Source organism: Muntiacus reevesi, chromosome 11, assembly GCF_963930625.1.
Source record: "Muntiacus reevesi chromosome 11, mMunRee1.1, whole genome shotgun sequence".
In the NCBI taxonomy this organism is placed as follows: Eukaryota; Metazoa; Chordata; class Mammalia; order Artiodactyla; family Cervidae; genus Muntiacus; species Muntiacus reevesi.
In genome coordinates, this window is record NC_089259.1 from 17,727,129 (window position 1) to 17,748,240 (window position 21,112).

A 21,112-nucleotide genomic window follows, 5' to 3' on the forward strand; every position below is an offset into this window, starting at 1 on the left:
GCTACCAAGAGTGCAAAATCAACCTGATACCATTTAAGCAAAGGGGATGCTTATTAAGTGGAAAGCAGGGAGACCAGACTCATCCCAGGAGCATGGATGCTGTTGCGTTTTCCAGAAAGAACCAGGAACCAGGGCCTGAAAAGTCTTCGTATAGCTCGACCGCACTCAGCATGTCTGCTTTGTTCTTCTCTTTCTTTGGTCCAGTTTTCCTGCTAATGGGATAGAAGATGGCCACCCTCACAGCTTCTCAGGTTTTTACATCTCCTTCTTCAAGAAGCCAGCCCAGTCTGAACTAAAATCTTCTATTCTGAATTCTGTGTATCTGGGACGGGCAGGTAGGTCCTCTAGGACTGTCAGCTGTGCGTAGGGAAAGAGTCACATAGTACAGACATGTCTGCTGGGGGTCATTCCTGTGTGCGATGGTGAGCCTGGATAAATCAGGAAATCGGAAGGAAATAGTGAATTAACCCAGTAGAAAAATGGGCTAAGGATATCAGTGCCAGAGAAGAAATGCAAATGCCACCTTGTGATATCCTATATTCATAATTAGAGATGATGATTCATTTCCTCTGCACTTTGTATTCTTTTTTGACTCAGTCATCTAACTTTCTGTCCCAGCTGTACCTTTATAAAATGTTTTAAAATTAGATACTCTCATTTTTTCCTAAGTTTTGTTCACTACCCATAATCATTTATTCTTCCAAATAATATATTTTTCAACTTCTTTAAAATAACCTTCTTGAGATTTAATTTGAAATGGCATTAAATCTAAAACTTATGCCAACCAAAGAAAAACACAACCTAAAAATTGCAAGTTTTGTTTCATGTTGGGACCTCACTCAGGACTATAGCCTTGGAGCCAAACTCTGAGGAACTGCTTTGAAGAGGTGAGGGAGGAATCAGGATATATAGTTTTTGCTGAAAAAAAACATGTGGTTGAACATCAGAAGACTACTGCTAATAACAAAATCTCAAGTTAATGACTTTAGAGCTTTTCTAAGTATGGGAAGATGCAAGAATCTGGGCTCATGGAAATTATTTCTTAGAAATGCATCGTAAGTATTTAGAGCAAGTATTCTGTTTTCACCATCCTGAATTCCCCTGAGGGCACACCGTTATTGGGGGGTGGGGGTTGCTGCAGTGGCTGACGGCTTGATGGCAGGCAGCATGTTTTTGTCTGCCCTCATTTGAGATAGAACAGACAGCATTATGACATCCAGCCTTCTGTCCAGGTGCACCGTATTTCTCTTGTACTGAAATGGAACCTAAAACAACTCTTTCATCATGTTATTCCCCTCCTCAAAAATCCTTCCTGGCAGCCTTTCACCATCTGTTCCTCAGATTCTTTTCCAGCTTCCTTTGCACGAACTCTCCTCTTCAGTCCCGCTGATCGGCTGTCTCCCAGTCAGACCTCTTGGCCTCTTCCTCCATCTGTGCTTCTGTCTGCCATGTCCCTCCCGCCTTGACTCCCCTTTCCATCTCCAGGTTGTACCGGCTCAAATCCCTGTCCTTGACAGTACCCCATCCCACAGGGAGCACTTCCTTGTCTGACCATAGCACGTATTTTATTTCCTACTCAACAGTTAGATTACTCTGTGCCATGTATTCTGTTATTTTACTTTCCTAGTTGCTACTTCGTCTCCTTGTTTACCTTGTAAACTTCTTGCAGGGAACAGTTCTGCCTCATGTTTCTTTTATATTCTCTGTTGTACCTTCTTCCATCTGTACCATATCTTCCATATGGTAGCCACCGTCTACCTATGCCTCTTGAGCACCGAAAATGTGGATTGTCCAGTTGAGACGTGCAGTAAGCCCTAAACACACTGGACTTCAAAACTCAGTACAAAGGGTGAATTAATTGTTTTATTGATTAAATGTTGAAAGGGTAGTATTTTGGATATATTTGGTGGAATAAGCCTATTAAAATTAATTTCACCAACTTCCTTTTGAGGGGGGCCTGCCGTGCAGCATGTGGAATCTTAGATCCCCGATGGGATCAAACCCATGCCCCCTGCATGGAGAGCACAGAGTCTTAACCACTGGACCCTCAGGGAAGTCCCTCCTTTGCTTTTTTTAAATGAGGCTTCTAGAAATTCTTCATCTGCACCTGTGGCTCACATGGTGTTTCTACAGACAGCGCTGGTCTAGAGCCCTCAACACAGTGACTCTTGTATAAAGAGGCGCTCCCAACTCGGTGGTAGTTTGGGAGGAATGAAAGGCAGCAGTTCACCTGTTCCATTTCATATGAGGCATTTTCTCTCAGTCTCCCCCACTCCCGTTTTCTTGGTTGATAGGAGCAGGAGGATCACTCATTTGTAGCCCCACAAAGCAGGACTCCAATCCAGGAAACAAATGATAATTAAAGAAGAAACTCATCTGAACGTGAAACAAATACTAGCTCCAAAGTGAGGTTTTTGGACAGTGTGAGATGCAAAATCTAATTTAAGAGAGGTGCTAAGAGATCTTACACTTTGGAGTAACCAAAAAGACTTTTAAGAAGAGCTTAAGCAGTTTGTGAAAGTGAAGTCACTCAGTCATGTCCAACTCTTTGTGACCCCATGGAGCCCACCAGGCTCCTCCATCCATGGGATTTTCCAGGCAAGAACACTGGAGTGGGTTGCCATTTTCTTCTCCATTAAGCAGTTTAACCTCATCTAAGTCAAACCCTTTCACCTTTAAATGAAGTTTTGTTTCAGAACTAAAATTTGAAGGTAAAATTGAAAATGCTTTCTGCTATGGAAAACCAGATGAATAAAGAGGATGAGCATTGGAAAGGGCAAGGAAATATTACACTGATGCTTGTGGCCAAATTAACAGCAAACTAATAGATTAGAGAGTAAAGGTTGTCTCCCACTGGTGCATCCAAGTGGGATGTTGGGAACAGCTGGCTTTTTTCTGTCTCTGACTCTTCCCTGTTCTTCCTGGCTGTCCTCTGTTCTTTCCTTTCTTCATTCTTCTCTTTAAAAAAAAAAAATCTGCTTCCTACCATCGTGTGTCTTTCTTTCCTAATTTATTATAATGCTAGATTACATGACATTTAAGTACATTGTTCATTTACTTCTTTAATTCACCCCAAATTTATTTTTGAATATAGTATAGTATAAGGATCTAAATTCTTTTTTATAGATAGTTAATCAGACCATTATTTGTGGAATACAGTTGATTTATAATGTCAGTGACTGTAACTGAGAGCTTACTATGGGCAGGGCAGTGTTGTGAGAACCTTGTATTTAAATTCCTACTTAGGTTTGTTAGGCAAAGGTTTTCCTCATGTCTGTGTGTGCTCAATCTCTTCAGTCATGTCTGACTCTTTGTGACCCTGTGGACTGTTAGCTCACCAGGCTCCTCTGTCTACGGGATTTTGCAGGCAGGAAGACTGGAGTGGGTTGTCATTCCCTCCTCCATGGGAATCTTTCCGATCCAGGGGTTAAACCGTGTCTCTTACGTCTCCTGCATTGGCAGGCGGGTTCTTTACCACTAGCGCCATCTGGGAAGCCCATTGTTCCTCATGTTTAATTTTATTTATTTATTTACCTTATTTTTTTTTTTTAGAAAGTCCCTCGACATTTTAAATAAAATATTTTCTTTTTTTTTTTCATTAAGCCATTAAAAAATGTAAATGTAAAATTTCAAAAATTGCAAAGGTGCATTTCTACTTGGATCCTGAATTTTTTCTCCCTGGGAGCTGAGACTCTCTTCTAAAAACAAGTGCCCAGCCCTCTCCTTTAAGATGGGTGGAGGAGTTACAGACCAAGAAATTCCACTTTTCCATTTCTCATGAGAGATGTTACTTTGTAGGTGTCTTCCAGGTTGCAGAAAGGTTGCAAAAAAGGATATGCGCGCTCTGCCCCAAAGACCTCGAGTGTAGTGTCCTGTACTTTGCACAGTCAGAGAATATAGCTGCTCATGAAAACTGTTTGGTAAGTTTGAACACACATGAGTCCTTTCAGGGAAGGACATCCCAAAATAGATAAATGTACTTCAAATACAACAAAGAACAACACATTGACTGCCCATGGTTTGGACTTTTAAGTGGGGATTTGGGGAACATATTTTTCTCTTTCTAAAGTTTCAGGTAGTAATACTTTTTGATTACTTTTGGTTTTATTTATAACTGATCAAACAAGAAATTATGGTGAAGAAGCTTCTTTAAAGATATTTTAATTAAATATTTCAAATATAACAGATACCCATAGACATTTATAAAATGTCTACCCCAGATTTATAAAATGATGTATGATACTCACTTCAGCTTTTTTTTTTTTTTTAAGGGAAAACAGCATAGATAGTTAAGGACTCTCTCTTCTCTGTCCCATTTGCGGCATTCCTTCACCAACACAAATTTGGTACTTATTATTATCTTGTGTTTTTAATTTTATGCTTCCACCACGTATTTAAGTATTTCTAAACAATAATATGTATTGTTTTACATGTTCTTGGACTTTACAGAATTTCTATCAAATTCTGTGGATTATTGAGACTTATCCTTGTTGATAGTAGCTCTACTCTTTAATTTTAAATGTTACAGTATTCCATTTTATGAATATAATTACTATCTTTTTTAAATGACTTTGTTTTTCTTTCTTTAGTATTTATTTATCTTTTGACTGTGCTGATTCCTCGTTGCTGCGCCTGGGCTTTCTCTACTTGCAGCAAGCAGGGGCTACTGTCTAGTTGGTGGTGCGTGGGTTTCTCAGTCCTGGGGCTTCTCTTGTTGCAGAGCAGAGGCTCTGGAGGGCGCAGGCTCAGCAGTTGTGCCCGGGCTTAGTTGTAAGACATGTGGGATCTTCCCGGATCAGGGATCGAGCCCGAGTCCCCTGCATTGGCAGGCAGATTCTTAGTCACTGGACCCCCAGGGAAGTCCCTATAATCACTGTTAAAGTGAATGATCATTTGGGGTTTTCCAGTTTTTTGTGTGACTGACCAGCTGCTGTGAATATCCTTGGATAGGTCTTCTAATTCATAGGAACTTTCCTCTGATCCGGGGCACTTAGCAAAAAGCAGAACTGCTGGGCACGGGAAGGGAGGATTCTGCTCCTCACGAAATGTGCCAAACTGCTCTCCAGAGGGATTGCGCCAAGTCTGACTTACCTTACTTCTTTGTCAGCACTTAATTCTGTGTGATTTATTTATTTATTTTGGTCTGGTAAAAGTGTGCGTAACTATGTAGAAAATTGCCAAACTGTCCTCCACGGTGGCTGTACCATTTTACATTCCCACCCGAAATGAGTGAGAGTTCATGTTGTTTGTATTTTAATCAGTAATGGCTGATGACATGAGATTTTGAACATCTTTTCATGTATTTATTTGCCATCTGTATATCTTCTTTGGTGTTGTCTGTTCAGACCTTTTGTCCAGTTTTTCATTAGCTTATTATTGTTGTTAAGTTTTAAGTACTCTTTTTATCTTGGATAGAAGTCCTTTGACAGATATATTTTATGTATTTTCCCCCAACCTGTAGCTTTTCTTTTCTTTCTCTTCACAGTTCCTCCTTGGGTCTATGGTTTGTCTGTCATGATACTATGAAATTTAATGTTTTCCTTTCAGATAGTGTGAGATAGTCTCTTGTTTGTATTTGTAGTTCCTGGATGACTTAGTGGGTTTGCACCTCCCTTGCTGTTCTTCTGTGTGGCTCTGTTTTGCTTTCTTTTTGCAGTTCTGTTTCTCGATTCTTTGACTTCTGTTCAGAGACTACATTTTATTTTTGAGATCTTTTTTTTTTTGAGATCTTAATGTCACTTATATGTGTTTATTTACATAAAAATACATTCAATGCTTTATCGTATATTTGGCTTTTGAGTTTATGTATGGTGCTTTCTGTTGCATGGAAGCTTGTAATGTAATTAATATTCATCATTTTTCTTTATAGTTTGTAGGATTTTCACCCTAAGAATTTCTTTTCCATATTAAGGTTCTGTTTCCCAAAAAGTTTAAAAATTGTGTTGTTTTCATTTAGCTTCTTTTTAAAATTATGCTAATCAATTTATTGTTGATAATAAGAATGCCTTTGGATTTAGGAACAGCTCATTTAGGACTGAGGTAAATTAGAAAGCTATGGGCTTCCCAGGTGGCTCAGTGGTTAAGAATCCATCTGACAATGCAGGAGATGTGGATTTGATCCCTAGTTGAGAAGATCCCCTGGAGAAGGAAATGGCAACCCCCTCTAGTATTCTTGCCTGGGAAACCCCATGAACTGAGGAGCCTGTTGGGCTACAGTCTGTGGGGTCACAAATGAGTTGGATACAACTTAGCTACTAAACAACAACATATTAGAAAGCTAAAGGAAAGATTGAAATAATTAAGGGAAGTGATATTTTTGATGCAACTGAATTTATCTGGATTACCATATAAAGCAGGGATCTACTTTTGACAGCTTATGGTGAATGTTGTCGGATCCGTGATATCTAAAGATGATAATTTAGCTTTGGGACCAGGAGCCAGGCTTGATCACTCAAGAACTTCTGTGTAACAGAGTTTTATTAAAGAGAAGAAGGGACAGAGAAAGCTGACACAGACATCAGAAGCGGGGTGGAGAGTCCCCCACTCACTGGTCTTTGCAAGGGCGCTATATACCTTATTACAGTAAATAATATATACCTTCTTACCAGACCCACTCCCACAACACATCTTAAGATAACAAGGTTAGTCAGAAGGTTCTTGTTAAGGAGAAACGTATCTTTGAGCAAGGTTCATTGTTATATTGATTAAGACAAAGCAATGTAGAAAAAAGCGTCTGTCCTTTTCTCCTCTTTGAGAACTCCAGACCCCTTTCTCCTCCTAGAGTACCCTGGACTTCTTATCAACCTACCTAGGAATTGACTCTCTCACTTTTTTTTTTTTTTAATGTGATTAACTACTTCTCCCAGCTCTATCTTGCCTGCAGTGCAGGAGACCTAGGTTTGATCCCTGGGTTGGGAAGATTCCCTGGAGAAGGGAATGGCTACCCCTTCCGGTATTCTGGCCTGGAGAATTCCATGGATAGAGGAGCCTGGCGGGCTACAGTCCATGGGATTGCAGAGTCAGACACAATTGGGCAACTAACACTTTCACTTTCCTGCACTGTTTTTAAAAAAACAAACTATCCTTTCCTTACTGATTTGTAGTGATAATAATGGTAACTATTGTCATTATTACTTGGTGTCCACTGTGTGTAAGGTAATACTCTGGGAGCTTAACCTGTATTTAACTATTCATCCTCATAATTACCCTAAGACAAAGCTTTTGTAATTAGGCCCAAACTAAGGAAATGGCTGCCCACTCCAGTACTCTTGCCTGGAAAATCCCATGGACAGAGGAGCGTGGTAGGTTACAGTCCATGGGGTCGCAAAGAGTTGGCCACGACTGAGCGACTTCACTTTCAAAGGTGGAGCAACTGAGGCACAGAGAAATTAAGTGACTTGCCCAAGGTCACAGGGCTGTCAGTGACTGAGCCAGGACTCTCACCTAGATGTCTGGTTCTTGAACCTTCATCCTTACCTGTTGCTCTTAACAGGATTGTCATACAGGCACAGATATCTTTCTGACTCTCTGTTCTGTTCCATTGGTCACCTGTGTATCCCTGAGTTGGTACAGTGCTCTTAACTACTGTGATTTTACCATAAGCCTTGGCTGTTTTTTTTGCACTTTGAATTTTGAGATCAGCTCATCAGGTTTCACAGAAATTTCTATTGGAATTTTAACTGGAATTCCACGAAATTTATAGATAAATTTGGGAAAAACTAGACACCCTTACAATATGTCTTTCCATTAACAGGGGTGTCTCTCCAATTAGCCCGGTCTTTTATGAATTTCAAAAATGTCCAACAATTTTTGTCTATAGCAGTCTAGAACTTTGGGTTTGGTCTGTTCCTGCGTTGGTTTTTGTTTTGTTTTTGTTAATACATGTTTAAAATGGACTATTATTGGTATACAGGCTTCCCAGGTGGCTCAGGGGTAAAGAACCCACATGCCAACACAGGAGACGAAGGTTCAATCTGGGGATCAGAAAGCTCTCCTGGAGAGGAGATGACAGCCCACTCCAGTATATTCTTGCTTGAAGAATCCCATGAACAGAGGAGGCTATAGTCCACAGGGTTACAAAAGAGTCAGATATGACTTAGCAACTAGACAACAACATAATTGATGTACACAAACACTGTTGATTTTTTTTTAAACTCATCCAAAAATTTTGCCAAATTCTCACATCTAAAAGTCAGATTTACTTGGATATTTTATTTGGACAGTTCTCATCTATAAATGAAGACTTTTTGTTTCCTTTAAATTTTTTTGCCTCTTAATTTCTTTCTCTTATTTTGCCACATTTTTCTAGAACATTGTGTTATACTGGTGATTAGAAGCATTTTAGTGAGCTTTGATTGTTCTTATATTACTGGGATGCTTCTGGATTTTATCATTAAATTTGTATTTAGGTTTTTAATACTTTCAATTTATGAAAATTAGATAGCTCCCTTTTATTTCTAGTTTTCTACAAGTTAAAGTATTGAATATTATGAAGTGCTTTTTTCTGCATCTATTGTAATGATCTTCTGGGTTCTTTCCCTCTCTTTCTCTGGCCATGCACAATGCTAGATGCTTTCTTTTTTTATATACACACTTTGACTTTCTTAAATCTCAAACTTATAGAAGAGTTGCACACACAGTACAAAGAATCTTTTTTATTGGAACTGATCAAAGAAATATTCACATATTGAGACACAGGAAGGTCATTCTGGCTTATACATGAGTTAACTTGAATTTTATGCTAACTAAAATAATCTTTCTGTGGCCTGTCAAATATACATTGTACATCTGCTTTATTTGTTAGAGAAAAGGGCACATTGACCAGAAGTAAAGAATGTCCATGTTTAAAAATAAAGATTAAATACCTCTCTTCCTGGCCTGCCAGTGCTGGTCCTCCTTTGATGATAAACCTTCCTTCCCAGTACCAAGATCATACTTGACTCACTGTGTACATGCTGGTCTGTTCTTTTTCTTCTTCTTCTTCTTTTTTTTTAATAATTTTGAAGAAATGTAACGCTGACTTGTTTAATGTTCTTTGTTCTGACAAGGGATAAAACTGTACTAGAAACAGTGCTTCTGCAGAGCAGTTTCTTAGAGTAATCTGGGAAATGGACTTCCGGGCTAGGCCTTCATTTGGCTCAAATCCATTCTTATTATAGATTGTTTATTGATTATTTTCATTGACAGAACCATTGGAAATTAAATTGAGGCACGATGTGCTATCTTTCCTGGACACTTAGTGCGTCTTTTCTACAAACAAGGATATTTACATAGTCACAATGTAACCATCAAAATCAGGGATTTAGCGTTAATATATTACTATCACCTGATCCTCAGACCACTCAGGTTAAAGTGTCCTTCTTTATAGCACAAGATTCTGATATGTTTGGTTTTCATGTCTCAAGTTTTCTCCTTTTAATTTGTTACTATAAGATATGTGCTTGTTTATTTTCTGCTGTTAACCCATTCTGAGAATAACACTATTTGATTGTGATGTTTATCCTAATATACTCTTGATGTTAATTTTCTATTTTTAGTTAACTTTGTTGGTATTATTTACATTAAAAAGCACTCATTTTAAGTGTACAGTTCAGAGTATTAATTCACGTATTTGCCAGTGTAACCGCTGCCACCATCAAGACGTAGAACATTTCTGTTAGCCCAGAAGGTTCTCTCATGCCTCCTTGTAACCACTTCCCCCCCAACCCCAGTGCCTCTAGGTTGAGCCTGTCTTTCTCATCTCGTATGAAGGGAAGCAATATGTGTGCTTTGTGTCTGGCATCTTTTGCTCATTAACAGTCTTTGGAGATTCTTCCATGGTGTTTCTCATATCTGTATTTTGTTCCTTTTTGTTTCTGCGTAGTATTCCATTGTATGGGTCTATCATAATTTGTTTATTCATTTCTCTGTTGATAGACATATGCATTATTTTCATTGTGGGGCTATGCTATGTGCTGTGCTAAGTCACTTCAATTGTGTCCATCTCTTTGCAACCCTGTGGACAGTAGCCCACCAGGCTCCTCTGTCCATGGGATTCTCCAGGCAAGAATCCTGGAGTGGGTTGCCATGCCCTCCTCAGGGGATCTTCCCGACCCAGGGATGAAACCTGCTTCTCTTGTGACTCCTTCGTTAGCAGCTGGGTCCTTTACCACTAGCGCCACCTGGGAATTGTAAGACAACTGCTGTGAGCATCTGAATGTGTAGACATGCTTTTTGTGTATTATATCACTAGTTTATTTTTTTTTAGATTCCACATATAAGTGATGACATGTACTGTCTGTCTTTGACTTATTTCACTAAGCATAATATCCTCTACATCCATCCATGTTGTTGCAAATGGCAAAATTTCATTCTTTTTTATGACTGATTAGTATTCCATGGTGTGTTTGTGTGTGTGTGTGTGTGTATACACAATAATTATACAACATTCATACATATATGTGTGTGTGTGTGTGTAGATATAGATGTAGATATGAGCTTCCCTGGTGGCTCAGATGGTAAAGAATCTGGCTGCAGTGTGAGAGACTCGAGCTTGATCCCTGGATCTGGAAGATCCCCTGGAGAAGGGATCTTCTGAAGTGGCTGCCCACTCCAGTATTCTTGCTTGGAGAATTCCACGGACAGAGAAGGCTGGCGGGCTACAGTCCATGGGGTCACAAGGAATCACACACCGCACATCTTTATTATCCATTCATCTGTTGATGGACACTTAGTCTGCTTCCATACTTTGGCTATTGTAAATAATACTGCTATGAACATTACGGTACAAGTATCTTTTTGAATTAGTGTTTTCATTTTCTTTGGATGCAAACCCAGGAGTGGAATTGCTGGATCATATGATAGTTCTATTTTTAGTTTGTTTGTTTTTTTTTGAGGAACCTCCATATTGTTTTCCATAGTAGCTGCACCAACTTACATTCCCACTATCTGTGTATAGGGTTCCCTTTTCTCAACATCCTCACCAACATTTGTGTGCAGTCTTCTTGATGACAGCCATTCTGACAGGTGTGAGGTGATATCTCTTCCAGGTTTTCATTTGCCCTTCTCTGATGATCAGTGATACTGAGCATCTTTTCATGTGCCTTTGGCCATCTGCATGTCTTCTTTGGAAAAAAGTCCATTCAGATCTGCCCATCTTTTAATCAGGTTGTTTTTTGATCTTCAGTTTTATGAGCTGTTTGTATATTAACCCCTTACTGGTCATATCGTATGCAAATATTTTCTCCCACTCAATAGGTTAATAGGTTGTCTTTCTGTCTTATTGATGGTTTGTTGATGCAAAAACTTTTAGGTTTAATTAGGTCCCGTTTGTTTATTTTTCCTTATATTTTCCTTGCATTTGGAGATAGAAAAGAATATTGCTTTTTGTCAAAAGAGTGTCCTGCCTGTGTTTTCTTCTAGGAGTTTATGGTGCCCCATCTTACACTTAGGTCTTTAATCCATTTTGAATTTATTTTTGTGTATGATGAGAAGATGTTCAAATTTCATTTTTTAACACGTTGCTGTCCAATTTTCCCATCACTCCTTATTGAAGAGACTCTCTTTTCTCCATTGTATATTCTTGCCTTCTTTAAATGTGGACATATGCTTTTATTTCTTGGGTGAATACCTAGAAGAGGAATGGTGGGTCATAAAGTAAGTGTATGTTTAACTTTAAAGGTGACTGCATTATTTTACACTTCTACCAACAATGTGTAAGCATTTCTTTTGCTCCGTACCTGTATTGGCACTTGGTTATTTTTCAGTTTAATTCTAACCAATCTGGTGAGTGTGTATTGGTATCTCATTGTGGCTGTGTCTGTGGGTTACCGATTTTGAGTATCTCTCCATTTGTAACTCTTCTCTGAAGTGTCTATCCAGATTTTTTTGCCCATTTTTAATTGTATTGTCTTATTGAGCGGCAACAGTTTTTCCTCTATTCTCGATATAAGTTTTTTGTCAGGTATATGAATTGCAAATATTTTCTCCCAACTTCTGGCTTCCCTTTCTGTTTTCTTAGCGATATCTTTCAAAGAACAAAAACTTTTAATTTTGATGAATTCCAACTTGATAACTTTTTAAAATATTTATCTATTTATTTGACTGTGTTGAGTCTTGGTTACAACATGTGGAGTCTTTTTTGCAGCGCACGGGCTTAGTTGCTCCATGGCATGTGGTATCTTAGTTCTCTGACATGGATTGAACTCATGTCCTCTGCACTGGACAGCAGATTCTTAACCACTGGACCACCAGGGAAGTCCCAACCAACTTGAGAACTTTTTTTATAGTTTTTGCTTTTATTAGAAATCTTTGCCTATGTCAGGGTCAGAATTTTTTTCTCATGTTTTTCATGCCCTGTATAATTATAGTATACTGTAATGTTGGTCTTTCATTAGGAAGTAGTTTGGATTCTTTTGGTCTCAAGAATCTCTTAGAAACTCAAGCCAGCCTGAATATACAAGAGGCTTTGTAATGAGTTGCAGGGCCATTCTGTGGCTCCTGATGGCAGGTCCAGAGGCAGGGCCAAGAAATAGGAGCTGAGAAGCCCTTAGGAACCTGGGATGTCCTGTGTAGCCCTCATTTTTTGTTTTCCCTCTCTCTGTAGACTGACTTTCTCTTCTCTGACCGTGTGCCTCAGAGCCTATTTAACTTTCCTAGAATAGGAACTTTGGTTGGCCCAGCTTGGGATCTGGGCCTTGACCAAGCCACTGGAACAGTCAGGTTGGTGATCCAGAGCAGACACTGTTTTAGGGTTAGGCAGTGTGAAACATGCCCGGGGATCAGGACTATTCCCGAAGAAAAGCTGGGTGGCTTGAGGTCTGCTCACACACCTCAAAAGGGTGTCATCTTCCATTCCTGATGAACACTTTTTTGTTACCATTTTCTGACTTGTAGCTCTCAACGTTTCTTTGTATATAATCTGGATTGTTTTTCTTTTCCCAATCTGCAGCTGTATTCCTCGGCACTTGTGGAATGTGAGGACCCTGATTCATGTAATAATGATAGAAATTTTGATGTGGAATCAGTAAAGAAAGAAATCAAGAGAGGGAGGAAGTTGGTAAGTATGAATGATTTTCTTACAAAGTTGAACAGACCCTTGGGGATGCCTTCAAAAGAAAGTCTATTTGATTAATAAACCAGGAATAGAGATGTATCTTGGAGAGCTGAAAGAAGTAGGACCTGTACTGGAAACTTAGATTCAATTGAATATATTAATATTTTTAAATAAGGTACGATGTGTTCATCATTAAAGTATCAATAGATAATGAATCAGAATGCTTTGGCTAAAAGTAGAAGGAACTCCAGTTGAGACTGGCTTTAAAAAAAAAAAAAGAATGCTCATTTTCTCACTTAGCCAGAGGAAAAACTGACTTCAGAGTTGGTTGATTCAGGGGCTCAATGATGTCATCAAGGGCCCGTCATCCTTTCCACCCTGCTGTCCACAGCGTCAACTGGTTCCTTTGTGATCCTAGGGTGGCCACAGGCAGCTGCTGAAGCATCAGGCTTTCGTCTTCCTGTCTGTAAAAAGTTCTTCCTCCTGAAAGCTGAGTTAGGCCGCACTTCTTTTTATGCACCAGTTCCTAGAGACGACCGTACGTAACCAGGAGCTACCCTTGGAACTGGGCCAGCTCCCTGGGAAGGAAGCACCCTGGGTAGTTACCCTCCAGGGCTGCTGCAGGAGACTCCCCCACTGACAGCACCCTCCACAGCTTAGTCAGCAGGAAGGCAGCGTGAGCGCTGACACGCTCAGCACCACCACCGCCCACAGTCAGGTTGGTGATCCAGAGCAGACACTGTTTTAGTCCTTGCGCAGTGTCAGCATAGACGGGGACAGTGTCCGCAGCACCCGCTGCACTCTGAGATGTGCCTGCCCTGGGCGCTCAGTGAGCAGGCAGCTCAGCACAGCTGGGGCTCAGGAAGCCTTCGGCGCTGGGGGTGGGGGTGAAAATGAAGACGGGGAACTCCAGAGAGAGGGGACAGGGTGTGCAAAAGCTTATGGAAGGCCGGAAAGAAGATGCAGTGTATTCATAGAACCACAAGTATAGGACTCCCTGGCATTCTCTTTACTGACCTCACGGAATTATATAGGATGTAATAGAAGGTGTGAGGCCATTCCCTTGCCCTTAGATAGTGAGTTGACTCTGGTTTTCACTGGAACAGCAAAGCCGCAGTAAACGTCTTTGTGCGTTACCCTTACGTGCTGGTGTGCGGGGTACTGTACGGCACAGTCCTAGAAATTCCTTTAAAATCTTTGACACGTGCTGACAAAATGACCCCCAGGAAGACTGTACCACTTTATACGTCTGTTCTCAGTGGATGAAAGAGCGCTTCGCACAGCCCTAGACACAAATGAGAATCACAGACCTTGTTGAGTTTTGCCAGTCTCACCAAGTTCTCCACTGCATTTCCCTGACCCCTGGAGAGGCTGCCCACCTCCCCTCCCTAGTCACCGTCCTGGCCTCCCGGCGCGCCCAGCTGCAGTGGCTCTTCAGAGGTCTCTGGCCGTGGTCCAGCGCAGCCGTCACCCCCCTGTAGCCCTCCCAGCACCCCGGCACCCTCTGTGCTCACAGAGCAGACCCCCTCCCTGGGCAAGCACGTCTGTATGGTGTCTGCAGGAGCTCGGTAGCGCTGGCAGCTGAGCCGTTAACCCGAGAAAACCCTCAGACGTTCTTGCTGATCTCAGATGCACAGCCGTAAATCTCAAACAGACCGTCAGCACTTCACTCTCCACACGAACTGGTTCATATCCTCTCAGCTGTCTTTGAAGTCTTGCCCCACCCCAACTTCTCATTCCCAAGATGATGACTCTGCCTGTTGGTTTTGGTGTGTGTTGTGTTTTTTGTTTTTTTTTAAATATTTATTACTTATTTATTTATTTGGCTGCACCGGGTCTTAGTTGCACCATGCGAACTGTTAGAGCATGTGGGATCTAGTTTCCCGGCCAGAGGTCAAACTAGGGCCCCCTGCACTGGGAGCTTGGAGTCTTAGCCACCAGACCACCAGGGAAGTCCCGGTTCTGTTTTTCTTTTTGATGAGACTTTATTTTTTAGAGCAGTTTTAGGTTCACAAAAAAACCTGAGGGGACAGTACAGAGGGTCCCCATATCCCCCCCACCCTTTATCAACACCGCCCCCCTTGAGAGGGGACATTTGTTACGACTGACGAACAACACTGACACGTCAGAAACACCCAGAGGCCGTCTCTGAAGTTAGGGTTCCCTCCTGGTGGTGTATGTTGCTTTGCCTGATTCTTAGCAAGAAGGTGGAAGCGATTAGACAGGAACTCCTCCTGAATACTCCACCCGCCTGTCCCCAGACCTCCAGCCTGTCACAGCTAACCTTGCACCTGGGCTTTGGAGCCGCTGCTCCCCGCCCCCTCCCCAAGGACCAGGCTCTTGCATTTTCCTCCCCCACCCCTTCATATCAGTATCCCCTCTTTCTACTTGATAATTCCCATCAGCATATAAACATGATCAACTGATCATGTCATCTTTTAAAAAAATATCCTCCCTCATACACCAAAAGCTGGTCAGTTGCAGGGTCACTTGTCTGACTCAGGTGACCTTCCAGCAGGACCCTCACACAGTGGTCCCTGCCCTGCACCTTGCAGCACTTCCTTCTCACGTCCCAGACACACTCTGCTGGGATGTCTCTTACCTTTCGGGCTGGTTCTTCCCAAGGGCCTGGGCTGTTTCTCCTCTGCTCATCCTCTGTGGTTGGGAGTGCCTGAGGCCCTGTCCTGGGCTCCTTCGTCAATCTGAACATCCTTCCTCCATGACCTCATCCGGTTCCCGTGGCTTCAGGACTACTCTTATCCCTGGACTCTTTTATCTCCAGCCCTGAAGACCAGCCTGACATACTTACCTGGATTTCTGATCGCATCTCCTGTTAAAACTGGCCCAGAAAAAAATAGTTCCATCCCCTGCACATACCTGCACAAGGTCCATCCACACCTGTCCGCTTCTCCTCTGCAAACAGCACATCACCTGTCCGCCATCATCTGCTCCACAGCCCCAGCCCACCATCAAGCCCATCAGCGTCACGCTATAGACCTTGCACCCTCCTCTTCTCTCTCACCACCACCATCAGGGTGGGGTCTGACCCCACTCTCTTGGACGGTTGCTGAACACTGGATACCTGTCCCGCTTTTCTCTCCCGCCCACCCTTCGCAGCCCATTCTCCACACAGCTGCCAGAACAGCGTCTTTACACGTCAGTTTATGCTCCCCTTGCACAAAGATAAAACCCCAGCTTATCACTGTGGTTCATAAGGCCCGTATGTCCAAGCCTCCTGGATCTTAGCTCAGACTCTTCCCCTTGCCTCCCCTCTCTTCCAGTAAAACTACCTGTCCCTCTTGTCCTTCTTGTAAGCTGGCCAGTACAGAAGCTCATTCCTGTCTCAAGAACACAAAGCCTTCTGCTGACGATGTCCTTACCTCTGCTTTGATGTAGACTGGGCGCCCTTATTAAAATCTAAGCTTCTCTATCACCCCCTTAGGGAGGCCTTGTGTATCACTGACCACCCAGTCTGAAGTAGGGAACCAGAGACACTCTGTCACTTGGCCTTAATTCTCTGCAAAGCATATGTCATTGTTTTAAAGTTGGCTTTATTTGATCATTGTCTGTCTCCACCACAGAGTTTACCTCATAATGGCAGGTACCTTGTCCACTTGCAGGTCCCCTCGTCCTAGAAGAGAGCCTGCCAGGTCAGCAGCTACTCTGAGGTCCTTCAGTGAGTCGGTGTTTGCTGTTGTTCAGTTGCTAATAAATGTCTGACTCTGTGACCCCATGAATTGCACACCAGCCTCCTCTGTCCTCCACTGTCTCCTGGAGTTTGCTCAAATTCATGTCCATTAAGTTGATGATGCCATCCAACCATCTCATCCTCTGTCGCCCCCTTCTCCTCCTGCCCTCAATCTTTCCCAGCATCAGGGTCTTTTCCAGTGAGTCGACTCTTTGCATCAGGTGGCCAAAGTATTGGAGCTTCAGCATTATTAGTCCTTCCAATGAATATTCAGGGTTGATTTCCTTTAGGATGGACTGGTTGGATCTCCTTGCAGTTCAAGGAACTCTCAAGACTCTTCTCCAACACCACAGTTCAGGATCATCAGTTCTTCAGCACTCAGCCTTCCTTATGGTCCAACTGTCACATCCATACATGACAACTGGAAAAACCATGGTTTGACTATATGGACCTTTGTCAGCAAAGTGATGTCTCTGCTTTTTAATATGCTGTCTAGGTTTGTCATAGCTTTCCTTACAAGGAGCAAGCATCTTCTAATTTGGTGTTTATTAGCTGTTTGTATTTCTGGTGCGATTTGCCTCTTTCCATTTTTCTGTGGGTTAGTAGAGTCTTAACCTTTTATCAACTATGCAGCAAACAAGTCTTCCTTTTTTCTTTTTATGGTATCTTATCACCTTAAAGGTGGAGCTTACATTTTCTTATGTAGTCAGATCAGTCTTTTTCTTTGTGGCTTCTGAGTTTCCTGCCTTGCTTAGACAGCCTTCCTCACCTCAGTACTATACTTTTTTCTTCTTTCTCATATTTTCCAGATTTCTGTAGGCTTTTAAAAATAACCTATTTTTTATATAAAGCCTTATTCCACGTGAAATTTATTGGGAAATACATTGTGAGGTAGGGATCTTACTGTTACTTCTTTTCTATGCATCTAGTTAGATGCCCCCCCAACATTAACTGATCATTCTTTGTGCTCTGACTTCACATCCTGCCTTCCGCACAATCGAACCGCTCTCCCATATTTGCATTTTGTTTATTTAGAGAGTTGTTTGTGCTGCTCTTGGGATACTGTGTGAGCTTTCTCCTGTTTTGCTAGGTGGTTACCTTGAGCCTGCACTTCATGCAGCCGGAGTGTGATATAAACCAACCTTGGTCATGGCTCGGATTCCCCTGAACGGTTAGATTTCTGTCCTCCCAGCCATCTCTACCCCACCTTCCTATCAGGCCAATAGACTAATACAGAGAAGCAAGATATCAAATGAATTGAAGTAAGGGAAAAACTTACTCTTCAGAAGCCTTTTTATATTTGTTTTTTTTACATTTTTGGCCTTTCTGCATAGATGCCAAAGAGGTTTCCCTTCCTTTCTTCACGTCTCCTCAGTCAGGCATCTGTAAGACATGTGCTGTTATCCCCAGGGGAGAATGCAGGTCTAGGAGAGGGGAAGGGGCCTGCTTGAGATCATGCAGCTGTCAGGGCACCCCCGGCCCTTGGCCACATGCTCAGTGTCACCCCCAGAACCTCTGCCTAGAGCCAGGCAGTGTTGCCAGCCCTGCTTTTTAGAAATCTCTTAAAGAGAGGGGACAGGAGTTGGAAACAAGAGTTTTCTGCTTTTAATCGGATCATTAAAAAACATTCCAGTCAGTTGAGATTGTGCTGAAATTCCAAAACGAGCAGCAGATGTCAGGACCCAGTGTTTGTAACTGAGGACATGAGGGAAGCCAGCTTAAAAATAGCACTTGATGACCTCTTGCCTTTTAATTTTTAACAAAAACTCTGTAAAAGCGGGTGCTTACTCAGTAAATCTCCTCTTCTATAGAAATGCACGTATTGTGGGAAAAAAGGAGCCACCGTGGGATGTGACTTAAAATCCTGTTCCAAGAATTACCACTTTTTCTGTGCCAAGAATGACCACGCAGTTCTGCAAGCTGATGGACATAAAGGAATTTATAAGTATTTAATGAAACTGTTTTAAAGCCACATTTGCAGGAGGGGTGGATTGGAATATGGAATGGTTAGATTAAGAGAAGATTTTTTTAAAGCTAGTTTTATACAAGTTGTTTCCAAGTAGGAATGTGGTTTGGGAGATGCCGAGTCAGGAACCTGACTTCAAAGACCATCCCTGGTTTCCCAGGTGGCTCAGTGGTAAAGAACCCGCCTGCCAGTGCATGAACATGGGCTCAGTCTCTGGGTCAGGAAGATCCCCTGAAGGAGGGCATGGTGACCACTCCAGTATTCTTGCCTGGAGAAAGAGTCCCATGGACAAGAGGGCCTGGTGGGCTACAGACCGTGAAATCACAAAGAGCTGGACACAACTTAGCGACTGCACAGCAACAACAATTGTCATAGGAAGAAAAGAAGCAGGGTTGGTTTTGTCTGGAGCTTTACTCTCCCTGCGTCGTTTCTTTCCTGGTAGAAAATGCTGCTTGTCATAGGGGCGCTAGTGACCTAACAGGTGGGAACCAGTTCACACTCGCTTTTTTCTGCAAACAGGAAAGGAGCCTGACTTCTTAGTCAGGTCCCCGCTATACCCATCTTGTCTCCAAATGAATGCATTTTTCCACTAATGTCACCACCCTCTTCACTATAAATAGCCTCTGAAAATTATAAACTAGGCAGCAAGTACAGTTATCAGTCATCAGGTCGTTGAAGAAAAACTTGTCTCGACTTTGAAATCCTGCTCCTTGTCTTTCAATAATTCTATCATGTTAATTTTTACGCAGTGAGGCATATTTCAAGTCTACTACAAGTGTGTTTGTTTTACCCGGAGAAATTTGATCTTCCTTCTGATGAAAGATGTCAGTTAAGTCATTATACAATTTAGTCAGAGGAAATCAGTAAGCCAGGTGTTAATTGATTCGGGTCACTTTAAGTGAACTCTTTCATACATAGATGCAGTCTAGAATATGTTATATAAAGGTGAAGAAAGTTATACAATGGTCTTAACAATTTTGGCCTTTTTAATGTTATGAGATGGAGTAAAACAGAGACTGATGGTCTAGCGTGGACAAGCCAGGCAGACACTTGCCACTTCTGTGGGGCATGTGAGTAGATTCTGATCGAACCGGACATTTTATTTATGTATTTTCGCTGTGCCGGGTCTCCGTTGCTGCGCACGGGCTTTCTCTGGTTGTGACGATGGGGGGCCACTCTCGAGTTGCTGAGAGGTCTTCTCCTTGCGGTGGCCTCTTGTTGCAGAGCTCGGGCAGGCTCTGGAGCACAGGCTCAGTGGCTGTGGCGCACAGGTTTGGTTGCCCCTCAGCATGGGGACTCTTCCCAGAGCAGGGGTCGAGCCTGTGTCCCCCGCATTGGCAGGTGAACTCCTTATCACTGGACCACCACGGAAGTCCTGGACATTTGAAAGTTCAGTGAAATATATACATTTTCTTCAGTCATAGTATCTGAATAATAGGATTAGTGTTGAGAGGATTATTATTGTATAATTGGAGTATAGTTGATTTACAGTGTTGTATTAGTTTCAAGTATACAGCAAAGTGGTTCAGCTCTGACTTTCTCAAATTCTTTTCCCTTACAGTTTGTTACATAATACTGAGCAGAGTTCCCTGTGCTATACATAGGTCCTTGCTGGTTATCTGTTTCATATATACTAGTATATATATGCTAATCCCAAACTCCTAATTTATCCCTCCCAGAGGGTTACTTTTAATACGATTTTTATAAGATCTGTTACATTCCTAAATGATATTTTAAAATTCCATACGGAGGGTAGACTTTCCCCCCAATTTTATCAGAGTCTTCCAACACTATTTTATTACTTTATTAAAACCACTTACTCTATGCCAGGAATACTTCAAAGTACTTTGCAAAGGTTAATTCATTTAAAACTCATATAATAGCCCAGTAAGGTAGATACTGTTATTCCCATACTATTTTGAGGAAACTGAGGCCCTGAGGGACAGTAATTTGTACCCAGGCCACACTTTTGTTAAGTGGCAGAGCTGGGCTAAAGGCCTCAGAGTCTTTGCTCTTTGCCACTACATCCTCTTTAAGCTTAGGGGCCATATATGCTAAAATGTGGGCAAAACTAACATTCCAAGAAGTTTAAAATAATTTATAAAATAATTTAACATCTGATTTTACAAGTTCCATAGGTATTTTCTTGCTTGAAACTAGACAGGAAATGTATGAATATGTTAATTTTATATTCTTTTTATATTTGATTTACGGAGAAACCCATGGTTGTAATATTCTATTTCACTTTTTTTACTTATCTTCCCAAAGAGCTTGTTTTATTATGACTTCTCCAAAGACCTGAAACACCCACTGGGAAAGACTATTATTAGCAGAGCTACAAAGTCAAACAGAAAGAAGTTCCTGCTATAGCTTAAAGTCTGAAAAAATACTGATCATATGTTAGAACCACTGAAGAGAGACTCCA

The 21,112-nt window shown here is 41.7% G+C and overlaps 1 protein-coding gene across 4 annotated transcripts in view; it reads left to right on the top strand.

Annotated features, from left to right (window-relative positions):
• The window catches only part of SETDB2 (SET domain bifurcated histone lysine methyltransferase 2), an 80,460-nt gene that overhangs the window by 49,179 nt on the left and 10,169 nt on the right, over positions 1-21,112 (top strand). For all 4 annotated transcript variants that reach the window (XM_065901975.1, XM_065901972.1, XM_065901973.1 and 1 more), the window contains 3 exons: positions 3,799-3,920; positions 12,929-13,036; positions 18,533-18,666. In XM_065901975.1, coding sequence (XP_065758047.1) covers positions 3,799-3,920; positions 12,929-13,036; positions 18,533-18,666 — 364 coding nt within the window. The remainder of the gene's footprint in view (positions 1-3,798; positions 3,921-12,928; positions 13,037-18,532; positions 18,667-21,112) is intronic.